At 30.4% G+C, this 24,644-nt stretch overlaps 7 protein-coding genes across 7 annotated transcripts; all 7 read left to right on the forward strand.

The window, feature by feature from the left end:
- Window positions 1-5,399: 5,399 nt before the first annotated feature.
- Window positions 5,400-6,374, forward strand: LOC112420188 (uncharacterized). Its single transcript, XM_024778879.1, has one exon. It carries the CDS (start codon window positions 5,400-5,402, stop codon window positions 6,372-6,374), a length of 975 nt encoding a protein of 324 aa, XP_024634647.1.
- A 2,140-nt stretch (window positions 6,375-8,514) lies between these two features.
- On the forward strand, window positions 8,515-9,025 carry LOC120579577 (non-specific lipid-transfer protein). The gene is made up of 3 exons (XM_039832025.1): window positions 8,515-8,565; window positions 8,620-8,834; window positions 9,016-9,025. The coding sequence occupies exons 1-3, from the start codon at window positions 8,515-8,517 to the stop codon at window positions 9,023-9,025; spliced, it is 276 nt and encodes a 91-aa protein (XP_039687959.1).
- Window positions 9,026-11,398: 2,373 nt separating this feature from the next.
- On the forward strand, window positions 11,399-11,909 carry LOC120579578 (non-specific lipid-transfer protein). Its single transcript, XM_039832026.1, has 3 exons — window positions 11,399-11,449; window positions 11,504-11,718; window positions 11,900-11,909. Exons 1-3 carry the CDS (start codon window positions 11,399-11,401, stop codon window positions 11,907-11,909), a joined length of 276 nt encoding a protein of 91 aa, XP_039687960.1.
- A 2,333-nt stretch (window positions 11,910-14,242) lies between these two features.
- Window positions 14,243-14,792, forward strand: LOC120579579 (non-specific lipid-transfer protein). Its single transcript, XM_039832027.1, has 3 exons — window positions 14,243-14,332; window positions 14,387-14,601; window positions 14,783-14,792. The coding sequence occupies exons 1-3, from the start codon at window positions 14,243-14,245 to the stop codon at window positions 14,790-14,792; spliced, it is 315 nt and encodes a 104-aa protein (XP_039687961.1).
- Window positions 14,793-17,127: 2,335 nt separating this feature from the next.
- LOC120579580 (non-specific lipid-transfer protein) lies at window positions 17,128-17,677 on the forward strand. Its single transcript, XM_039832028.1, has 3 exons — window positions 17,128-17,217; window positions 17,272-17,486; window positions 17,668-17,677. The coding sequence occupies exons 1-3, from the start codon at window positions 17,128-17,130 to the stop codon at window positions 17,675-17,677; spliced, it is 315 nt and encodes a 104-aa protein (XP_039687962.1).
- Window positions 17,678-20,011: 2,334 nt separating this feature from the next.
- Window positions 20,012-20,561, forward strand: LOC120579581 (non-specific lipid-transfer protein). Its single transcript, XM_039832029.1, has 3 exons — window positions 20,012-20,101; window positions 20,156-20,370; window positions 20,552-20,561. The coding sequence occupies exons 1-3, from the start codon at window positions 20,012-20,014 to the stop codon at window positions 20,559-20,561; spliced, it is 315 nt and encodes a 104-aa protein (XP_039687963.1).
- Window positions 20,562-22,896: 2,335 nt separating this feature from the next.
- On the forward strand, window positions 22,897-23,446 carry LOC120579582 (non-specific lipid-transfer protein). Its single transcript, XM_039832030.1, has 3 exons — window positions 22,897-22,986; window positions 23,041-23,255; window positions 23,437-23,446. Exons 1-3 carry the CDS (start codon window positions 22,897-22,899, stop codon window positions 23,444-23,446), a joined length of 315 nt encoding a protein of 104 aa, XP_039687964.1.
- Window positions 23,447-24,644: the final 1,198 nt, after the last annotated feature.

Raw genomic sequence — 24,644 nt, forward strand, 5'->3', positions numbered from 1 at the left:
TAAAAACTATGCAAGTTAATTTTCTTTCTAAAAATGTAAGTTAATTTTCCTTACCGTCAATTTATTGAGGTTAAATTATTGGGTCTTGTTTACGACTATCTCCGGAGTACTCTTTAAGCATATCAAATTTAGAAAATATTCTTCAATAAAGTCAAATGTTATAAGTTTCAATGCATTAATTACATAAATTTTCATAAAAACTTACTATTAAAGGTGCTTAAAGAGTACCATAGAAACACTCATTAACATTTCCCTAAATTATTTTTTCCTACCAACTTATTATACTTTTTAAATTCCATTAATGAGTTGCCTCATTTTGCCAAAAACAAAAACAAAAACTCTCCGGTCTTAAATTATAAGTTTTGTTTTACTACTTTCTATTTAAAAGAGAAATTGTGAATTTTATAAAATTATTCTTCATTAATAGTATGAAAAAGATAAATTATAAAATGAAAAGAAGAGGGTAATAAATAATTAATAGTATATAGATGAAAAAATTAATATTTTATTGATATTGTAAAACGAATAAGAATAATTTATGACTAAGTTTTTCTCTAAAGGCTTTGTTTGGGAGTTTGGAGGGGATGAAAGGAAATGCTTTGAGGGGTGTAAAATATGAGGAAAAATAGAGAAATCTTTCAAAAAAATTAAAAGAGTAGTTTTTTAAAGAATGATAAATTAATGCATATGATTACTTTATTTTTAATTTTAAAAATATTATAACAACATAAATTAAATTCGAAGAATTCTTATTAACCCCCCAAAATCCTCCTCCAATACAATTTTTTAGTTCCTCCAAATGAGGAGGGTTTTGTATTATGAAGAAAAGTCAACCCCAAAGCCCTCCTCTCCCATTATCCTCTATTTCTTTCACTTACTTATTCCTTTTTTTCCAAGACTTCCCCTCCCTTCTCATCCAAACTCGCAAACAAAGCCTAAAACAACACATAATTGACGATAGAGGGATTAGGTTATATAGTATTGACACAAGTTTACTTCCTTTGATCTCATGCGGTAAATTTAATCATTAATCTAGTATTTGGTCATAGTTAAAGGTTCTTCATCCATCTATAATAATAAGGTTCTCGATCAAAAGCTTATTTTAGACATTAACAATGAAAAGTAATCCACTTGAATTGAATTGATGGTATTGACTTGAAATTTGGGAGTATATTCGTCTTTAAGGTTTCAGGTTCGATTTTCCTAATACCAATTTTGTGAGAGAGTAAAAAATTTCCCAGTACCAATTTTCCTAATGCCAATTTTGAAACTAGAAAAATATATTTAAAACTAGCCACCAAAGATTTGAAATAGAGAGTAAAAAACAAGACTCAGCTTTTGTACCAAGAAAAAAAAAAGGACTCGGCCCAATTGAAAAGATTTTTTTTTAAGGAACCAATTGAAAAGTTATTATAGCAACAAAGATGCATGCACATATTGCATACCCTCTCCAAAAAAACAAAGATGCATGCATATATACGATGAAAGAAGAAAAACAAAACCACAGGCTTACATGTTACTAGCTTTGTTTCAGTAATAATCCAATTGATAACCACCAATGCAACTTTTTCAGTTTGATTAGAAAAGACATCTTGAATTGATATTTAAAGAGCATCAATGAAGAAGGTGATAATACACAAGGATACTCCAATTTAATAACGGACAAAACATCCACAGTTTGATTGATTTGAAGGATTGATTTTAACAAGAATATGTATACTAAATGAAAGATTAGCAGTTTATTATAGGACCCTACACAAATTTTTGTCGATATTAAAAATATTCAAGATCTGCATTAATTAAAAGAAGATCTCATATAAAAGTTCAAGAAGGATAGACACTCAAAGTCGATTAGTAACTTTTTTAAGAACATTTATGTGTCTCAAAACCCAAGTACTAGTTTATCCATTGAATGATCAACCGTAGATATGCATGCACTAATATATATTTTACTAAACATTTTAATATAGTTAGTTATAGTATATAAAAAAAATGATTAAAAATGCAGGGGTGTTGTTGTGTACAAGTGTGAGTTATATGTCTCACATCAGATAAAAGAGTAAAGGTTGAATACCTTATAAGTAAGAGGACTCATAAATCCATTGTCCTAAAGTTGTGGGTAAAAGTGTGGCGTCTCTCTTGCTTGTGCGGTTGTTCTAGCCTCGATGTGGATGGTCCCCCGAACTCCCCTCATGACCCATGACCCAACAGGGAGACCATGGCCTTTAAAGGCTCCAATTCCCTCCGCCCCTGCTTTTGTATTTTCAAAAGAGAAAATGGAAAGACTATAAAATGAAGAGGATTTTATCCATCTGAGACAATTTATCATACTAAAATATCCGATTTTACAATTTCGATGAAAAATTTAACAATTGGCTCTTTAATTTACCCAAAGACCCCACACAAGAAAATAGACTTTCTTTTATGTTAACTTTTCGATGCTTAGAAGAAATAAACTCTAATAGTTTAAAGTTCGAACGAAAGATAAATAAAATCCAACAAAAAAAATTAATAAAAGAGTACTACTAAAGACGGATAGTGACATCCATGTAGTTGTCATGAGACATCCATAAGCATATACCTCCTAAAATTGAACACGATTAATGTAAAAAGAGGTCGCAAGACCACACCATAAACGACCCTTTTGGATCTTTAAATGAGATTGATGTTGCAAAAACAGAGACGTAATTGTACAGAAATTAAAACATATCTCTTAAATTTCATGATTAAAAATAAGCGGTTTGTTAACTAGTATCTCCAGTGCACTCTTTAGTATTTTAAATGAAGTAGTTATTTTTTAAAAAAGTTAAATGAAGTAGTTATTTCTCATCATTTATGAAAACCAACGATTTTTTTCATTGTTTCCCTGTCTCACAAAGTTGTAACTCAAACGACGCCTCATTGTTTCATTTGTGAATAACATAGTGGTTTTCTCCAAGACCGCCTCATTATCAACACGTACGTTGATTCGCCATGGAGTGTTTTCACTGGTTAAAGAAAAAGAGGAAAGGGAAAAAATGAATGATAGGGATGAACATAGATATATCCAATACCATCATGAAATGTGTCAATACGGTCTCTTACAAAATCCTTATCAATGGCAAGCCTAGCAAGTCTTTTACTCTTGAGCTAGAAGCACATCTCACATATCACACCTTCAATTCACGGATGATAGTCTCCCATTTGCTCGCGCAAGTAAAATGAAGGCGCATCCATTTTGGATATTCTTGACACCTATGAGAAGTCATATGGATAAGTTGTTAACATGGGCAAACATGAAGCCACGTGATGGTCGGATTTAGGCAAGTGTACAAAATCATTTATCAAATAATAAAGAAGTAAGTAGAGTATCGTATCCACAAAAATTGTCGTTCTAACTAGGCAATTTGTGTTACTTATTTGGGAACAATAAAATAAAAGATAAAGGGGGTTTTGCAATTTAGTCGTTTGCAGTCGATCAAGAGTTTAGGAGTAGCCTGTTTTGATTGCAAAATGTTAGCGGTGGTTAGGATCTTCGAATCCTCTCTATTTATTTGTTGGAATTAATTAATGGTCAAACATTATTCAGAGATTGATTAATGTCTCCCATCAAAGTGATGAGTTCATGGAGTTTTATTATTCTACTAGATGTCGAGTTGCACCTACTAATCACAAGGGTTTACTCTCTTAGAGGTCATGGTTTTATTCCCCTCCAACTGTTGAGGTGGACTTAATGATCACGCTAAGGTTATACGCGCGCTACAGTCTAGGGTTGTCAATCCTATTGGATCCATACACCTTCATAAGGAATATTAGTGTGAGGTCTTACTCTCTCAGAGGTAATTGAAACATAGACTTAAATTAGCATTCTTAAATTTCCAACGATTCCAATGGTTCTCTCATCTCTGAATCATAGATGTACATCAACATACTCTTCCTCTCGATATTTCTACAAACGGGCATCCATATCTCGCCTACCTTAGCATTGTACAGTCGTTAACATTGCATAGCAATCTACTAATTTTATTAGCCTTTGAAAACGTGAGAACATGAGTATGAGAATAAATAAACTACTTTTAAAAGAAATTCAAGTACATTATATTCTTACAATTTTTTATAGTTAGAATTGATTGTCTTAATTGTAAGTTTGACCAAGAATATTGAAGTTCAAAACATTTCCCTTTTATATAAGAATAATAAGGAATAAAATATGAAATCACTAACAAGACTTTTTTAACATTAAAAATAAACAAAAAAATTTAAAGAGTTACTAAAAAAATCGCAACAGGTTTTGCATATAAAGTAAGGCATACTTGCAGAGACCAATCATTCTAAACATCCACAAAAACATCATACACATAAACATATTCAAATTAAAATGTTGAGGAAGAAAATTATTTGTCTTTCTATGCTTGTGATGGTTTTAGGCATGCTAGTAGCAACATTAGATGCACGCCAAATTGATGACGTGAGCTGCTCTTCGGCTCTTTTTTCCTTGTTGCCATGTCTGCCTTTTTTGCAGGGAGTTGGCCCTGCTACACCAACTAGTTATTGTTGTGCAGGAGCAAATGATTTAAATCAAAAGGCTAACACCACTCAGATTCGGAGGGATGTGTGCAATTGTCTCAAACCGTCTGCATCAAGATTCGGAGTTAACCCAGATAGATCAAAACAACTACCAACTCTTTGCAACATTACTCTCAATGTTCCTTTTGATCCAAGCGTCGATTGCAACACGTAAGTATTTCTTTCAAACTCACACATATGCATACCTTGTTTTTGAAATGTTTAAAGTTAGTTGATAATTGATTTTTAAATGGAACGAGGTAAAACAGTGAATTCCTTATAATCTAACCTTACATCTCTCCATGAAACGCACAAAATCTAATTATTATTTAATTTCTAGAACATTTTTATTTTGGTCTAATTTTTTTTTCATTTTTGTGCAGGGTTCAATGATTCGACAAAATTGGACTTGAAGACCATAAAGAAACATTGAAGATTTACCAAGATAACAATAATTGTATCCATAAGAAAATTGAAAAATTGTACCAACCATTTAATGTTGGTTAACTTTTCTAAGTTTTATTATTAATTGAAAAAAGTTATTACAACTTGTTACATTGTTTTTAAGTTTAATATGATCTTTTAGAGATTAAATCGTAAAGAAAAAAACTACGAACATATAATTACATATATTTCATAAACTTGAATGATTAAAATTCAAATAAAAAATATTAAAATAATATTTACACTACCTATATCAAGAGTTTTTACATTGTCAATGAATCCTATTTGTTACATCATTAAAAATATTTGCCTTTAATCATACTTACTACTAAAGTCACATATATGATTTCTATCTGATTGGTTGACAATCTTAAACTTTATACACGGATAGTGTATCAAATTAAACTCTAATGATTTTGTGGCGTTTTATCCATGGTCGTATGCCTACAGATGAAAACCTCCGGACGCGGGGATGTGTCATAGTTTCTGCTTGCTGCTTTTGTTTAAAAACCGTTGAAACATCTGATCATACATTTCTTCAGTGCCCTTTTGCAATTAATCTCTGGAACTTGCTTGGTGGTAAGCTTAACTATTTGATAGATTGTACTTCAGCTCTTTCGCTTTTATCTTGCATTCCTGCTCATTGTTCTTCTCAGATAGCGGATATTTTCCTAGCAGCCGTGATTCACACCGTGCATACCATTTGGCTTGCTCGCAATAACATTTGGTTTTCCTCGACAGCTACAACCTTTCACTCCGCAAAGGTCCGCATTCACTCCTGGGTAGCCTCGTCTGGTAATTCCTCGATTGGGAAATGTTTGCCTTCGGATTCCCATTTCCTCGATTCTTTTGCGGTTGCTGCCCATTGTCGCACTGTTAAAGAGATCATTCCGGTGTTGTGGAAGGCTCCATTCCCTCCTTGGTTGAAAGTTAATACTGATGGTTCTGTTATCGCTGGCCATGCGGCTTGTGGTGGCCTCTTTCGTGACTCTAGGGGCTCTTTTCTTGGTGCTTTCTGTTGTAACGTTGGGGAGGCATCGGTTTATCATTCTGAAGTCCTTGCTATTATTTTATCCATGGAGCGTGCGTCCTCTCGTAGATGGCGAAATCTTTGGTTGGAAAGTGACTCATCTAGTGCTTTGTTGATTTTTTCCAACCCTTCTTTGGTGCCCATCTTGCTTCGAAACAGGTGGCATAATGCCCGTAACCTTGGTATTCAGATTATCTCTTCTCACATCTTTCGTGAAGGTAACCGTTGTGCGGACAAATTAGCAACTTTGGGTCATGCTATACAGGGATCAGTTTGGTTGGATGTGCTTCCTCCGGATTTGCTTTTTGACTTCGTTCGGGATAGACTAGGCTTGCCTAACTACAGATTTCCTTAGGGTCTTGTAGTCTGCTGTTTGTTTCCTTGTTTTCGCTTTTTTTTCTTCTGAGGGTTTTGGCATAGTCCCCCCCTCTTCTTGTACAGTTTTCCCCCTTTTTTAATAATATTTTAGAGTTTGGCAGCATAGGATGGAGGTTTTCCGAAGTGCCAACCTAGTTGGGATGTCGGTGTTGCCTCTTGATGCTTGTCCTCTCTCCTCGCTCAAAAAAAAAAAAAAACTCTAATGATTAAAAGTTCTTTTTATTTTTTTGACAAGTGATTAAAAGTTCTTGTTTAGTAGATTTTACATAAATAACCTTAATGAAAATTATTATTTTTCTAACTCTTTATCATGTCATTTTATTTTAACATTTTATATGAGACTTAAAATATAGGTCAAGTTGTCTTGCCAAACAACAGGGACATAAATATTTAAATCATCCATATGTTATATATATGATCATTAAGATAACATAACATTGATATATGTTCAGATTATAAATTGAAATTTCAAACCATTACTAGAGGTATCTCCTAGTTTAAAGAAATCACGAACCTATATATAATTAGAATGATGAAATATCAACGAGACAAAACAATATTTCTTAATATTAGATCAATTCAACAAGTTAAAATAACGTTTAACACATATTCGTGATCAACATAATTACACTTGAAAGGGTCTTTAAACCAGACGTCGGTGATGCAGAAATTAACATGACAACCAACATTTTAAGCAATACAACTACCCACCACCTCATAGATGGCGGTGGCTGCAGAATACTGTATAAGACGGACGACCAACCCTTGAAAGGTTTCAAAAAATCCATTGTTCCTAGATCCGGAAGATTGGAAGAAGGGTAAATATTAGGAGTTGAAAGAGAGCCACTTGGGGCGGTGAAAGGCCACATGAGGTATTCAAGCTGATTGCTACCTACGAACGAGTGGAGGTGGTGCGACGGTGACGCAAGCACACCACCCACACAAGAATCTACATGTTTGTGGAGATCTTTTGGATGTTGGGGAGAATAAGAAGGGTGGTTTTTGGTGTGATACGGCGGTGGGTAAGGATGGAGAGAAAGAAGAGAGAGAAGAGAGAAGTGATTAATGATCTTTCAAAACACACATACCATGAGAAACATTTGAGTTAAGTATTTGACCAATAGGAATTTAATGATCTTGTTCACTAATTTCTTATATAACAAAATCACGTAGAGAACGATTTTTTTTTTGTTTGAAATTGAAATATACATGGTTTGAGTTTTTTTAATTATGGAAAATAATAACACATAAGGAGTTAGCTCAACAATAAAAACTTATTTTTATAGCCTTAAAGGCTGAAGTTTAAATCCCATATACGAAAACTTTAAATGGATCTTACAACCACCATTATAGACGCTTTCAAAAGAAACCCACCACTATAGACAATACTTACCCAAATTAAATTTTTAAAAGAAAATAAAAAAAATTAGTTTTATTAAAATTTATAGTTAGATTTGTAAAATTTCTATAAATTTCATCCTATTAAAAAAATATTATATTTTTAAAAATATATTTAATTGGAATTATATTTTTATCAAAGTAGTACATTTTCTATTTTATAGTACTTTAAAAACTATTAATCTTTACATGATGAGAAACTAAAAAAAATACATCGCAAAGATTATAATATTAACTAACAATATCCTTTCAGATAACCGAACAATGAATTAGTAAGAGATATCACAATCCGTCTATCTTCGATGATTAAATGATATACTATAACTAACAAGATTAACATGACAAAACGTGGGAACAGAATAAAAAAAAAAAACTACTTTAAAAAGAATTTCGAGTACATTATTTTCTTACAATTTTTTATAGTTAGAATTGATTGTCTTTATTATAAGTTTGACCAAGAAAATTGAAGGTCAAAACATATCCCTTTTATATAAGAATAATAAGGAATAAAATATGAAATCAATAACAAGACTTTTTTAACATTAGAAATAAACAAAAAATTTAAAGAGTTACTAAAAAACTCGTAACAGGTTTTACATATAAATTAAGGCATACTTGCAGAGACCAATCATTCTAATCATCCACAAAAACATCATACACATACAAATATTTAAATTAAAATATTGAGGAAGAAAATTATTTCTCTTTCTATGCTTGTGATGGTTTTAGGCATGCTAGTAGCAACATTAGATGCACGCCAAATTGATGACGTGAGCTGTCCTTCGGCTCTTTTTTCCTTGTTGCCATGTCTGCCTTTTTTGCAGGGAGTTGGCCCTGCTACACCAACTAGTTATTGTTGTGCAGGAATAACTGATTTAAATCAAAAGGCTAACACCACTCAGATTCGGAGGGATGTGTGCAATTGTCTCAAACCGGCTGCATCAAGATTCGGAGTTAACCCAGATAGATCAAAACAACTACCAACTCTTTGCAACATTACTCTCAATGTTCCTTTTGATCCAAGCGTCGATTGCAACACGTAAGTTTTTCTTTCAAACTCGCACATATGCATACCTTGTTTTTTAAATGGAACGAGGTAAAACGGTGAATTCCTTTTAATCTAACCTTACATCTCTTCTTGAAAATCACAAAACCTGATTATTATTTAATTTCTAAAACATTTTTATTTTGGTCTAATTTTTTTATTCATTTTTGTGCAGGGTTCAATGATTTGACAAAATGGGACTTGAAGACCATAAAGAAACATTGAAGATTTACGAAGATAACAATAATTGTTTCCATAAGAAAATTGAAAAATTGTACCAACCATTTAATGTTGGTTAACTTTTCTATGTTTTATTATTAATTGAAAAAAAAATTATTACAACTTGTTTCATTGTTTTTAAGTTTAATACGATGTTCTAGAGATTAAATCGTAAAGAAAAAAACTACGAACATATAATTACATATATTTCATAAACTTGAATGATAAAAATTCAAATAAAAAATATTAAAATAATATTTACACTACCTATATCAAGAGTTTTTACATTGTCAATGAATCCAATTTGTTACATCATTAAAAATTTTTGCCTTTAATCATACTTACTACTAAAGTCACATATATGATTTCTATCTGATTGGTTGACAATCTTAAACTTTATACACGGATAGTGTATCAAATTAAGGTCTAATGATTAAAAGTTCTTTTTCTTTTGACAAGTGATTAAAAGTTCTTGTTTAGTAGATTTTACATAAATAACCTTAACGAAAATTGTTATTTTTCTAACTCTTTATCATGTCATTTTATTTTAATATTTTATATGAGACTTAAAATATAGGTCAAGTTGTCTTGCCAAACAACAGGGACATAAATATTTAAATCATCCATATGTTATATATATGATCATTAAGATAACATAACATTGATATATGTTCAGATTATAAATTGAAATTTCAAACCATTACTAGAGGTATCTCCTAGTTTAAAGAAATCACGAACCTATATATAATTAGAATGATGAAATATCAACGAGACAAAACAATATTTCTTAATATTAGATCAATTCAACAAGTTAAAATAACGTTTAACACATATTCGTGATCCACATAATTAGACTTGAAAGGGTCTTTAAACCAGACGTCGGTGATGCAGAAATTAACATGACAACCAACATTTTAAGCAATACAACTACCCACCACCTCATAGATGGCGGTGGCTGCAGAGTACTGTATAAGACGGACGACCAACCCTTGAAAGGTTTCAAAAAATCCATTGTTCCTAGATCCGGAAGATTGGAAGAAGGGTAAATATTAGGAGTTGAAAGAGAGCCACTTGGGGCGGTGAAAGGCCACATGAGGTATTCAAGCTGATTGCTACCTACGGACGAGTGGAGGTGGTGCGACGGTGACGCAAGCACACCACCCACACAAGAATCTACATGTTTGTGGAGATCTTTTGGATGTTGGGGAGAATAAGAAGGGTGGTTTTTGGTGTGATACGGCGGTGGGTAAGGATGGAGAGAAAGAAGAGAGAGGAGAGAGAAGTGATTAATGATCTTTCAAAACACACATACCATGAGAAACATTTGAGTTAAGTATTTGACCAATAGGAATTTAATGATCTTGTTCACTAATTTCTTATATAACAAAATCACGTAGAGAACGATTTTTTTTTGTTTGAAATTGAAATATACATGGTTTGAGTTTTTTTAATTATGGAAAATAATAACACATAAGGAGTTAGCTCAACAATAAAAACTTATTTTTATAGCCTTAAAGGCTGAAGTTTAAATCCCATATACGAAAACTTTAAATGGATGTTACAACCACCATTATAGACGCTTTCAAAAGAAACCCACCACTATAGACAATACTTACCCAAATTAAATTTTTAAAAGAAAATAAAAAAATTAGTTTTATTAAAATTTATAGATAGATTTGTAAAATTTCTATAAATTTCATCCTATTAAAAAAATATTATATTTTTAAAAATATATTTAATTGGAATTATATTTTTATCAAAGTAGTACATTTTCTATTTTATAGTACTTTAAAAACTATTAATCTTTACATGATGAGAAACTAAAAAAAATACATCGCAAAGATTATAATATTAACTAACAATATCCTTTCAGATAACCGAACAATGAATTAGTAAGAGATATCACAATCCGTCTATCTTCGATAATTAAATGATATACTATAACTAACAAGATTAACATGACAAAACGTGGGAACAGAATAAAAAAAAAAAACTACTTTAAAAAGAATTTCGAGTACATTATTTTCTTACAATTTTTTATAGTTAGAATTGATTGTCTTTATTATAAGTTTGACCAAGAAAATTGAAGGTCAAAACATATCCCTTTTATATAAGAATAATAAGGAATAAAATATGAAATCAATAACAAGACTTTTTTAACATTAGAAATAAACAAAAAATTTAAAGAGTTACTAAAAAACTCGTAACAGGTTTTACATATAAATTAAGGCATACTTGCAGAGACCAATCATTCTAATCATCCACAAAAACATCATACACATACAAATATTTAAATTAAAATATTGAGGAAGAAAATTATTTCTCTTTCTATGCTTGTGATGGTTTTAGGCATGCTAGTAGCAACATTAGATGCACGCCAAATTGATGACGTGAGCTGTCCTTCGGCTCTTTTTTCCTTGTTGCCATGTCTGCCTTTTTTGCAGGGAGTTGGCCCTGCTACACCAACTAGTTATTGTTGTGCAGGAATAACTGATTTAAATCAAAAGGCTAACACCACTCAGATTCGGAGGGATGTGTGCAATTGTCTCAAACCGGCTGCATCAAGATTCGGAGTTAACCCAGATAGATCAAAACAACTACCAACTCTTTGCAACATTACTCTCAATGTTCCTTTTGATCCAAGCGTCGATTGCAACACGTAAGTTTTTCTTTCAAACTCGCACATATGCATACCTTGTTTTTTAAATGGAACGAGGTAAAACGGTGAATTCCTTTTAATCTAACCTTACATCTCTTCTTGAAAATCACAAAACCTGATTATTATTTAATTTCTAAAACATTTTTATTTTGGTCTAATTTTTTTATTCATTTTTGTGCAGGGTTCAATGATTTGACAAAATGGGACTTGAAGACCATAAAGAAACATTGAAGATTTACGAAGATAACAATAATTGTTTCCATAAGAAAATTGAAAAATTGTACCAACCATTTAATGTTGGTTAACTTTTCTATGTTTTATTATTAATTGAAAAAAAAATTATTACAACTTGTTTCATTGTTTTTAAGTTTAATACGATGTTCTAGAGATTAAATCGTAAAGAAAAAAACTACGAACATATAATTACATATATTTCATAAACTTGAATGATAAAAATTCAAATAAAAAATATTAAAATAATATTTACACTACCTATATCAAGAGTTTTTACATTGTCAATGAATCCAATTTGTTACATCATTAAAAATTTTTGCCTTTAATCATACTTACTACTAAAGTCACATATATGATTTCTATCTGATTGGTTGACAATCTTAAACTTTATACACGGATAGTGTATCAAATTAAGGTCTAATGATTAAAAGTTCTTTTTCTTTTGACAAGTGATTAAAAGTTCTTGTTTAGTAGATTTTACATAAATAACCTTAACGAAAATTGTTATTTTTCTAACTCTTTATCATGTCATTTTATTTTAATATTTTATATGAGACTTAAAATATAGGTCAAGTTGTCTTGCCAAACAACAGGGACATAAATATTTAAATCATCCATATGTTATATATATGATCATTAAGATAACATAACATTGATATATGTTCAGATTATAAATTGAAATTTCAAACCATTACTAGAGGTATCTCCTAGTTTAAAGAAATCACGAACCTATATATAATTAGAATGATGAAATATCAACGAGACAAAACAATATTTCTTAATATTAGATCAATTCAACAAGTTAAAATAACGTTTAACACATATTCGTGATCCACATAATTAGACTTGAAAGGGTCTTTAAACCAGACGTCGGTGATGCAGAAATTAACATGACAACCAACATTTTAAGCAATACAACTACCCACCACCTCATAGATGGCGGTGGCTGCAGAGTACTGTATAAGACGGACGACCAACCCTTGAAAGGTTTCAAAAAATCCATTGTTCCTAGATCCGGAAGATTGGAAGAAGGGTAAATATTAGGAGTTGAAAGAGAGCCACTTGGGGCGGTGAAAGGCCACATGAGGTATTCAAGCTGATTGCTACCTACGGACGAGTGGAGGTGGTGCGACGGTGACGCAAGCACACCACCCACACAAGAATCTACATGTTTGTGGAGATCTTTTGGATGTTGGGGAGAATAAGAAGGGTGGTTTTTGGTGTGATACGGCGGTGGGTAAGGATGGAGAGAAAGAAGAGAGAGGAGAGAGAAGTGATTAATGATCTTTCAAAACACACATACCATGAGAAACATTTGAGTTAAGTATTTGACCAATAGGAATTTAATGATCTTGTTCACTAATTTCTTATATAACAAAATCACGTAGAGAACGATTTTTTTTTGTTTGAAATTGAAATATACATGGTTTGAGTTTTTTTAATTATGGAAAATAATAACACATAAGGAGTTAGCTCAACAATAAAAACTTATTTTTATAGCCTTAAAGGCTGAAGTTTAAATCCCATATACGAAAACTTTAAATGGATGTTACAACCACCATTATAGACGCTTTCAAAAGAAACCCACCACTATAGACAATACTTACCCAAATTAAATTTTTAAAAGAAAATAAAAAAATTAGTTTTATTAAAATTTATAGATAGATTTGTAAAATTTCTATAAATTTCATCCTATTAAAAAATATTATATTTTTAAAAATATATTTAATTGGAATTATATTTTTATCAAAGTAGTACATTTTCTATTTTATAGTACTTTAAAAACTATTAATCTTTACATGATGAGAAACTAAAAAAAATACATCGCAAAGATTATAATATTAACTAACAATATCCTTTCAGATAACCGAACAATGAATTAGTAAGAGATATCACAATCCGTCTATCTTCGATGATTAAATGATATACTATAACTAACAAGATTAACATGACAAAACGTGGGAACAGAATAAAAAAAAAAAACTACTTTAAAAAGAATTTCGAGTACATTATTTTCTTACAATTTTTTATAGTTAGAATTGATTGTCTTTATTATAAGTTTGACCAAGAAAATTGAAGGTCAAAACATATCCCTTTTATATAAGAATAATAAGGAATAAAATATGAAATCAATAACAAGACTTTTTTAACATTAGAAATAAACAAAAAATTTAAAGAGTTACTAAAAAACTCGTAACAGGTTTTACATATAAATTAAGGCATACTTGCAGAGACCAATCATTCTAATCATCCACAAAAACATCATACACATACAAATATTTAAATTAAAATGTTGAGGAAGAAAATTATTTCTCTTTCTATGCTTGTGATGGTTTTAGGCATGCTAGTAGCAACATTAGATGCACGCCAAATTGATGACGTGAGCTGTCCTTCGGCTCTTTTTTCCTTGTTGCCATGTCTGCCTTTTTTGCAGGGAGTTGGCCCTGCTACACCAACTAGTTATTGTTGTGCAGGAATAACTGATTTAAATCAAAAGGCTAACACCACTCAGATTCGGAGGGATGTGTGCAATTGTCTCAAACCGGCTGCATCAAGATTCGGAGTTAACCCAGATAGATCAAAACAACTACCAACTCTTTGCAACATTACTCTCAATGTTCCTTTTGATCCAAGCGTCGATTGCAACACGTAAGTTTTTCTTTCAAACTCGCACATATGCATACCTTGTTTTTTAAATGGAACGAGGTAAAACGGTGAATTCCTTTTAATCTAACCTTACATCTCTTCTTGAAAATCACAAAACCTGATTATTATTTAATTTCTAAAACATTTTTATTTTGGTCTAATTTTTTTATTCATTTTTGTGCAGGGTTCAATGATTTGACAAAATGGGACTTGAAGACCATAAAGAAACATTGAAGATTTACGAAGATAACAATAATTGTTTCCATAAGAAAATTGAAAAATTGTACCAACCATTTAATGTTGGTTAACTTTTCTATGTTTTATTATTAATTGAAAAAAAAAATTATTACAACTTGTTTCATTGTTTTTAAGTTTAATACGATGTTCTAGAGATTAAATCGTAAAGAAAAAAACTACGAACATATAACTACATATATTTCATAAACTTGAATGATAAAAATTCAAATAAAAAATATTAAAATAATATTTACACTACCTATATCAAGAGTTTTTACATTGTCAATGAATCCAATTTGTTACATCATTAAAATTTTTTGCCTTTAATCATACTTACTACTAAAGTCACATATATGATTTCTATCTGATTGGTTGACAATCTTAAACTTTATACACGGATAGTGTATCAAATTAAGGTCTAATGATTAAAAGTTCTTTTTCTTTTGACAAGTGATTAAAAGTTCTTGTTTAGTAGATTTTACATAAATAACCTTAACGAAAATTGTTATTTTTCTAACTCTTTATCATGTCATTTTATTTTAATATTTTATATGAGACTTAAAATATAGGTCAAGTTGTCTTGCCAAACAACAGGGACATAAATATTTAAATCATCCATATGTTATATATATGATCATTAAGATAACATAACATTGATATATGTTCAGATTATAAATTGAAATTTCAAACCATTACTAGAGGTATCTCCTAGTTTAAAGAAATCACGAACCTATATATAATTAGAATGATGAAATATCAACGAGACAAAACAATATTTCTTAATATTAGATCAATTCAACAAGTTAAAATAACGTTTAACACATATTCGTGATCCACATAATTAGACTTGAAAGGGTCTTTAAACCAGACGTCGGTGATGCAGAAATTAACATGACAACCAACATTTTAAGCAATACAACTACCCACCACCTCATAGATGGCGGTGGCTGCAGAGTACTGTATAAGACGGACGACCAACCCTTGAAAGGTTTCAAAAAATCCATTGTTCCTAGATCCGGAAGATTGGAAGAAGGGTAAATATTAGGAGTTGAAAGAGAGCCACTTGGGGCGGTGAAAGGCCACATGAGGTATTCAAGCTGATTGCTACCTACGGACGAGTGGAGGTGGTGCGACGGTGACGCAAGCACACCACCCACACAAGAATCTACATGTTTGTGGAGATCTTTTGGATGTTGGGGAGAATAAGAAGGGTGGTTTTTGGTGTGATACGGCGGTGGGTAAGGATGGAGAGAAAGAAGAGAGAGGAGAGAGAAGTGATTAATGATCTTTCAAAACACACATACCATGAGAAACATTTGAGTTAAGTATTTGACCAATAGGAATTTAATGATCTTGTTCACTAATTTCTTATATAACAAAATCACGTAGAGAACGATTTTTTTTTGTTTGAAATTGAAATATACATGGTTTGAGTTTTTTTAATTATGGAAAATAATAACACATAAGGAGTTAGCTCAACAATAAAAACTTATTTTTATAGCCTTAAAGGCTGAAGTTTAAATCCCATATACGAAAACTTTAAATGGATGTTACAACCACCATTATAGACGCTTTCAAAAGAAACCCACCACTATAGACAATACTTACCCAAATTAAATTTTTAAAAGAAAATAAAAAAATTAGTTTTATTAAAATTTATAGATAGATTTGTAAAATTTCTATAAATTTCATCCTATTAAAAAAATATTATATTTTTAAAAATATATTTAATTGGAATTATATTTTTATCAAAGTAGTACATTTTCTATTTTATAGTACTTTAAAAACTATTAATCTTTACATGATGAGAAACTAAAAAAAATACATCGCAAAGATTATAATATTAACTAACAATATCCTTTCAGATAACCGAACAATGAATTAGTAAGAGATATCACAATCCGTCTATCTTCGATGATTAAATGATATACTATAACTAACAAGATTAACATGACAAAACGTGGGAACAGAATAAAAAAAAAAAACTACTTTAAAAAGAATTTCGAGTACATTATTTTCTTACAATTTTTTATAGTTAGAATTGATTGTCTTTATTATAAGTTTGACCAAGAAAATTGAAGGTCAAAACATATCCCTTTTATATAAGAATAATAAGGAATAAAATATGAAATCAATAACAAGACTTTTTTAACATTAGAAATAAACAAAAAATTTAAAGAGTTACTAAAAAACTCGTAACAGGTTTTACATATAAATTAAGGCATACTTGCAGAGACCAATCATTCTAATCATCCACAAAAACATCATACACATACAAATATTTAAATTAAAATGTTGAGGAAGAAAATTATTTCTCTTTCTATGCTTGTGATGGTTTTAGGCATGCTAGTAGCAACATTAGATGCACGCCAAATTGATGACGTGAGCTGTCCTTCGGCTCTTTTTTCCTTGTTGCCATGTCTGCCTTTTTTGCAGGGAGTTGGCCCTGCTACACCAACTAGTTATTGTTGTGCAGGAATAACTGATTTAAATCAAAAGGCTAACACCACTCAGATTCGGAGGGATGTGTGCAATTGTCTCAAACCGGCTGCATCAAGATTCGGAGTTAACCCAGATAGATCAAAACAACTACCAACTCTTTGCAACATTACTCTCAATGTTCCTTTTGATCCAAGCGTCGATTGCAACACGTAAGTTTTTCTTTCAAACTCGCACATATGCATACCTTGTTTTTTAAATGGAACGAGGTAAAACGGTGAATTCCTTATAATCTAACCTTACATCTCTCCATGAAACGCACAAAACCTGATTATTATTTAATTTCTAGAACATTTTTATTTTGGTCTAATTTTTTTATTCATTTTTGTGCAGGGTTCAATGATTTGACAAAATGGGACTTGAAGACCATAAAGAAACATTGAAGATTTACGAAGATAACAATAATTGTTTCCATAAGAAAATTGAAAAATTGTACCAACCATTTAATGTTGGTTAACTTTTCTAAGTTTCATTATTAATTGAAAAAAAAAATTATTACAACTTGTTTCATTGTTTTTAAGTTTAATACGATGTTCTAGAGATTAAATCGTAAAGAAAAAAACTACGAACATATAATTACATATATTTCATAAACTTGAATGATAAAAATTCAAATAAAAAATATTAAAATAATATTTACACTACCTATATCAAGAGTTTTTACATTGTCAATGAATCCAATTTGTTACATCATTAAATTTTTTTGCCTTTAATCATACTTACTACTAAAGTCACATATATGATTTCTATCTGATTGGTTGACAATCTTAAACTTTATACACGGATAGTGTATCAAATTAAGGTCTAATGATTAAAAGTTCTTTTTCTTTTGACAAGTGATTAAAAGTTCTTGTTTAGTAGATTTTACATAAATAACCTTAACGAAAATTGTTATTTTTCTAACTCTTTATCATGTCATTTTATTTTAATATTTTATATGAGACTTAAAATATAGGTCAAGTTGTCTTGCCAAACAACAGGGACATAAATATTTAAATCATCCATATGTTATATATATGATCATTAAGATAACATAACATTGATATATGTTCAGATTATAAATTGAAATTTCAAACCATTACTAGAGGTATCTCCTAGTTTAAAGAAATCACGAACCTATATATAATTAGAATGATGAAATATCAACGAGACAAAACAATATTTCTTAATATTAGATCAATTCAACAAGTTAAAATAACGTTTAACACATATTCGTGATCCACATAATTAGACTTGAAAGGGTCTTTAAACCAGACGTCGGTGATGCAGAAATTAACATGACAACCAACGTTTTAAGCAATACAACTACCCACCACCTCATAGATGGCGGTGGCTGCAGAATACTGTATAAGACGGATGGCCAACCCTTGAAAGGTTTCAAAAAATCCATTGTTCCTAGATCCGGAAGATTGGAAGAAGGGTAAATATTAGGAGTTGAAAGAGAGCCACTTGGGGCGGTGAAAGGCCACATGAGGTATTCAAGCTGATTGCTACCTACGGACGAGTGGAGGTGGTGCGACGGTGACGCAAGCACACCACCCACACAAGAATCTACATGTTTGTGGAGATCTTTTTGATGTTGGGGAGAATAAGAAGGGTGGTTTTTGGTGTGATACGGCGGTGGGTAAGGATGGAGAGAAAGAAGAGAGAGAAGAGAGAAGTGATTAATGATCTTTCAAAACACACATACCATGAGAAACATTTGAGTTAAGTATTTGACCAATAGGAATTTAATGATCTTGTTCACTAATTTCTTATATAACAAAATCACGTAGAGAACGATTTTTTTTGTTTGAAATTGAAATATACATGGTTTGAGTTTTTTTAATTATGGAAAATAATAACACATAAGGAGTTAGCTCAACAATAAAAACTTATTTTTATAGCCTTAAAGGCTGAAGTTTAAATCCCATATACGAAAACTTTAAATGGATGTTACAACCACCATTATAGACGCTTTCAAAAGAAACCCACCACTATAGACAATACTTACCCAAATTAAATTTTTAAAAGAAAATAAAAAAATTAGTTTTATTAAAATTTATAGTTAGATTTGTAAAATTTCTATAAATTTCATCCTATTAAAAAAATATTATATTTTTAAAAATATATTTAATTGGAATTATATTTTTATCAAAGTAGTACATTTTCTATTTTATAGTACTTTAAAAACTATTAATCTTTACATGATGAGAAACTAAAAAAAATACATCGCAAAGATTATAATATTAACTAACAATATCCTTTCAGATAACCGAACAATGAATTAGTAAGAGATATCACAATCCGTCTATCTTCGATGATTAAATGATATACTATAACTAACAAGATTAACATGACAAAACGTGGGAACAGAATAAAAAAAAAAAACTACTTTAAAAAGAATTTCGAGTACATTATTTTCTTACAATTTTTTATAGTTAGAATTGATTGTCTTTATTATAAGTTTGACCAAGAAAATTGAAGGTCAAAACATATCCCTTTTATATAAGAATAATAAGGAATAAAATATGAAATCAATAACAAGACTTTTTTAACATTAGAAATAAACAAAAAATTTAAAGAGTTACTAAAAAACTCGTAACAGGTTTTACATATAAATTAAGGCATACTTGCAGAGACCAATCATTCTAATCATCCACAATAACATCATACACATACAAATATTTAAATTAAAATGTTGAGGAAGAAAATTATTTCTCTTTCTATGCTTGTGATGGTTTTAGGCATGCTAGTAGCAACATTAGATGCACGCCAAATTGATGACGTGAGCTGTCCTTCGGCTCTTTTTTCCTTGTTGCCATGTCTGCCTTTTTTGCAGGGAGTTGGCCCTGCTACACCAACTAGTTATTGTTGTGCAGGAATAACTGATTTAAATCAAAAGGCTAACACCACTCAGATTCGGAGGGATGTGTGCAATTGTCTCAAACCGGCTGCATCAAGATTCGGAGTTAACCCAGATAGATCAAAACAACTACCAACTCTTTGCAACATTACTCTCAATGTTCCTTTTGATCCAAGCGTCGATTGCAACACGTAAGTTTTTCTTTCAAACTCGCACATATGCATACCTTGTTTTTTAAATGGAACGAGGTAAAACGGTGAATTCCTTTTAATCTAACCTTACATCTCTTCTTGAAAATCACAAAACCTGATTATTATTTAATTTCTAAAACATTTTTATTTTGGTCTAATTTTTTTATTCATTTTTGTGCAGGGTTCAATGATTTGACAAAATGGGACTTGAAGACCATAAAGAAACATTGAAGATTTACGAAGATAACAATAATTGTTTCCATAAGAAAATTGAAAAATTGTACCAACCATTTAATGTTGGTTAACTTTTCTAAGTTTCATTATTAATTGGAAAAAAAAATTATTACAACTTGTTTCATTGTTTTTAAGTTTAATACGATGTTCTAGAGATTAAATCGTAAAGAAAAAAACTACGAACATATAATTACATATATTTCATAAACTTGAATGATAAAAATTCAAATAAAAAATATTAAAATAATATTTACACTACCTATATCAAGAGTTTTTACATTGTCAATGAATCCAATTTGTTACATCATTAAATTTTTTTGCCTTTAATCATACTTACTACTAAAGTCACATATATGATTTCTATCTGATTGGTTGACAATCTTAAACTTTATACACGGATAGTGTATCAAATTAAGGTCTAATGATTAAAAGTTCTTTTTCTTTTGACAAGTGATTAAAAGTTCTTGTTTAGTAGATTTTACATAAATAACCTTAACGAAAATTGTTATTTTTCTAACTCTTTATCATGTCATTTTATTTTAATATTTTATATGAGACTTAAAATATAGGTCAAGTTGTCTTGCCAAACAACAGGGACATAAATATTTAAATCATCCATATGTTATATATATGATCATTAAGATAACATAACATTGATATATGTTCAGATTATAAATTGAAATTTCAAACCATTACTAGAGGTATCTCCTAGTTTAAAGAAATCACGAACCTATATATAATTAGAATGATGAAATATCAACGAGACAAAACAATATTTCTTAATATTAGATCAATTCAACAAGTTAAAATAACGTTTAACACATATTCGTGATCCACATAATTAGACTTGAAAGGGTCTTTAAACCAGACGTCGGTGATGCAGAAATTAACATGACAACCAACGTTTTAAGCAATACAACTACCCACCACCTCATAGATGGCGGTGGCTGCAGAATACTGTATAAGACGGAGGACCAACCCTTGAAAGGTTTCAAAAAATCCATTGTTCCTAGATCCGGAAGATTGGAAGAAGGGTAAATATTAAGAGTTGAAAGAGAGCCACTTGGGGGGGTGAAAGGCCACATGAGGTATTCAAGCTGATTGCGACCTACGGACGAGTGGAGGTGGTGCGACGGTGACGCAAGCACACCACCCACACAAGAATCTATATGTTTGTGGAGATCTTTTGGATGTTGGGGAGAAGAAGAAGGGTGGTTTTTGGTGTGATACGGCGGTAGGTAAGGATGGAGAGAAAGAAGAGAGAGAAGAGAGAAGTGATTAATGATCTTTCAAAACACGCATACCATGAGAAATATTTGAGTTAAGTATTTGACCAATAGGAATTTAATGATCTTGTTCACTAATTTCTTATATAACAAAATCACGTTGAGAACGATTTTTTTTGTTTGAAATTGAAATATACATGGTTTGAGTTTTTTTAATTATGGAAAATAATAACACATAACGAGATAGCTCAACAATAAGAACTTATTTTTATAGCCTTAAAGGCTGAAGTTTAAACCCCATATACGAAAACTTTAAATGGATGTTACAACCACCATTATAGACCCTTTCAAAAGAAACCCACCACTATAGACAATACTTACCCAAATTAAATTTTTAAAAGAAAATAAAAACATTAGTTTTATTAAAATTTATAGATAGAATTGTAAAATTTCTATAAATTTCATCCTATTAAAAAAATATTATATTTTTAAAATTATATTTAATTGGAATTATATTTTTATCAAAGTAGTACATTTCCTATTTTATAGTACTTTAAAAACTATTAATCTTTACATGATGAGAAACTAAAAAAAATACATCGCAAAGATTATAATATTAACTAATAATATCCTTTCAGATAACCGAACAATGAATTAGTAAGAGATATCACAATCCGTCTATCTTCGATGATTAAATGATATACTATAACTAACAAGATTAACATGACAAAACGTGGGAACAGAATAAAAAAAAAAAAACTACTTTAAAAAGAATTTCGAGTACATTATTTTCTTACAATTTTTTATAGTTAGAATTGATTGTCTTTATTATAAGTTTGACCAAGAAAATTGAAGGTCAAAACATTTCCCTTTTATATAAGAATAATAAGGAATAAAATATGAAATCAATAACAAGACTTTCTTAACATTAAAAATAAACAAAAAATTTAAAGAGTTACTAAAAAAATCGTAACAGGTTTTGCATATAAATTAAGGCATACTTGCAGAGACCAGTCATTCTAAACATCCACAAAAACATCATACACATACAAATATTTAAATTAAAATGTTGAGGAAGAAAATTATATCTCTTTCTATGGTTGTGATGGTTTTAGGCATGCTAGTAGCAACATTAGATGCACGCCAAATTGATGACGTGAGCTGCCCTTCGGCTCTTTTTTCCTTGTTGCCATGTCTGCCTTTTTTGCAGGGAGTTGGCCCTGCTACACCAACTAGTTATTGTTGTGCAGGAATAACTGATTTAAATCAAAAGGCTAACACCACTCAGATTCTGAGGGATGTGTGCAATTGTCTCAAACCGGCTGCATCAAGATTCGGAGTTAACCCAGATAGATCAAAACAACTACCAACTCTTTGCAACATTACTCTCAATGTTCCTTTTGATCCAAGCGTCGATTGCAACACGTAAGTTTTTCTTTCAAACTTGCACATATGCATACCTTGTTTTTTAAGTGGAACGAGGTAAAACGGTGAATTCCTTATAATCTAACCTTACATCTCTTCTTGAAACGCACAAAACCTGATTATTATTTCATTTTTAGAACATTTTTATTTTGGTCTAATTTTTTTATTCATTTTTGTGCAGGGTTCAATGATTTGACAAAATGGGACTTGAAGACCATAAAGAAACATTGAAGATTTACCAAGATAACAATAATTGTATCCATAAGAAAATTGAAAAATTGTACCAACCATTTAATGTTGGTTAACTTTTCTAAGTTTTATTATTAATTGAAAAAAATTATTACAACTTGTTACATTGTTTTTAAGTTTAATATGATATTTTAGAGATTAAATCGTAAAGAAAAAAACTACGAACATATAATTACATATATTTCATAAACTTGAATGAGTAAAATTCAAATAAAAATATTAAAATAATATTTACACTACCTATATCAAGAGTTTTTACATTGTCAATGAATCCTATTTGTTACATCATTAAAAATATTTGCCTTTAATCATACTTACTACTAAAGTCACATATATGATTTCTATCTGATTGGTTGACAATCTTAAACTTTATACACGGATAGTGTATCAAATTAAGCTCTAATGATTAAAAGTTCTTTTTTTTTTTTGACAAGTGATTAAAAGTTCTTGTTTAGTAGATTTTACATAAATAACCTTAACGAAAATTATTATTTTTCTAACTCTTTATCATGTTATTTTATTTTAACATTTTATGAGACTTAAAATATAGGTCAAGTTGTCTTGCCAAACAACAGGGACATAAATATTTAAATCATCCATATGTTATAGATATGATCATTAAGATAACATAACATTGATATATGTTAGATTATAAATTGAAATTTCAAACCATTACCAAAGGTATCTCCTAGTTTAAAGAAATCACGAACCTATATATAATTAGAATGATGAAATATCAACGAGACAAGACAATATTTCTTAATATTAGATCAATTCAACAAATTAAAATAACGTTTAACACATATTCGTGATCGACATAATTAGACATGAAAGGGTCTTTAAACCAGACATCAGTGATGCAAAAATTAACATGACAACCAACGTTTTAAGCAATACAACTACCCACCACCTCATAGATGGTGGTGGCTGCAGAATACTGTATAAGACGGAGGACCAACCCTTGAAAGGTTTCAAAAAATCCATTGTTCCTAGATCCGGAAGATTGGAAGAAGGGTAAATATTAGGAGTTGAAAGAGAGCCACTTGGGGCGGTGAAAGGCCACATGAGGTATTCAAGCTGATTGCGACCTACGGACGAGTGGAGGTGGTGCGACGTTGACGCAAGCACACCACCCACACA

This window comes from Medicago truncatula, chromosome 3 (genome assembly GCF_003473485.1).
Source record: "Medicago truncatula cultivar Jemalong A17 chromosome 3, MtrunA17r5.0-ANR, whole genome shotgun sequence".
NCBI classification, from domain to species: Eukaryota; Viridiplantae; Streptophyta; class Magnoliopsida; order Fabales; family Fabaceae; genus Medicago; species Medicago truncatula.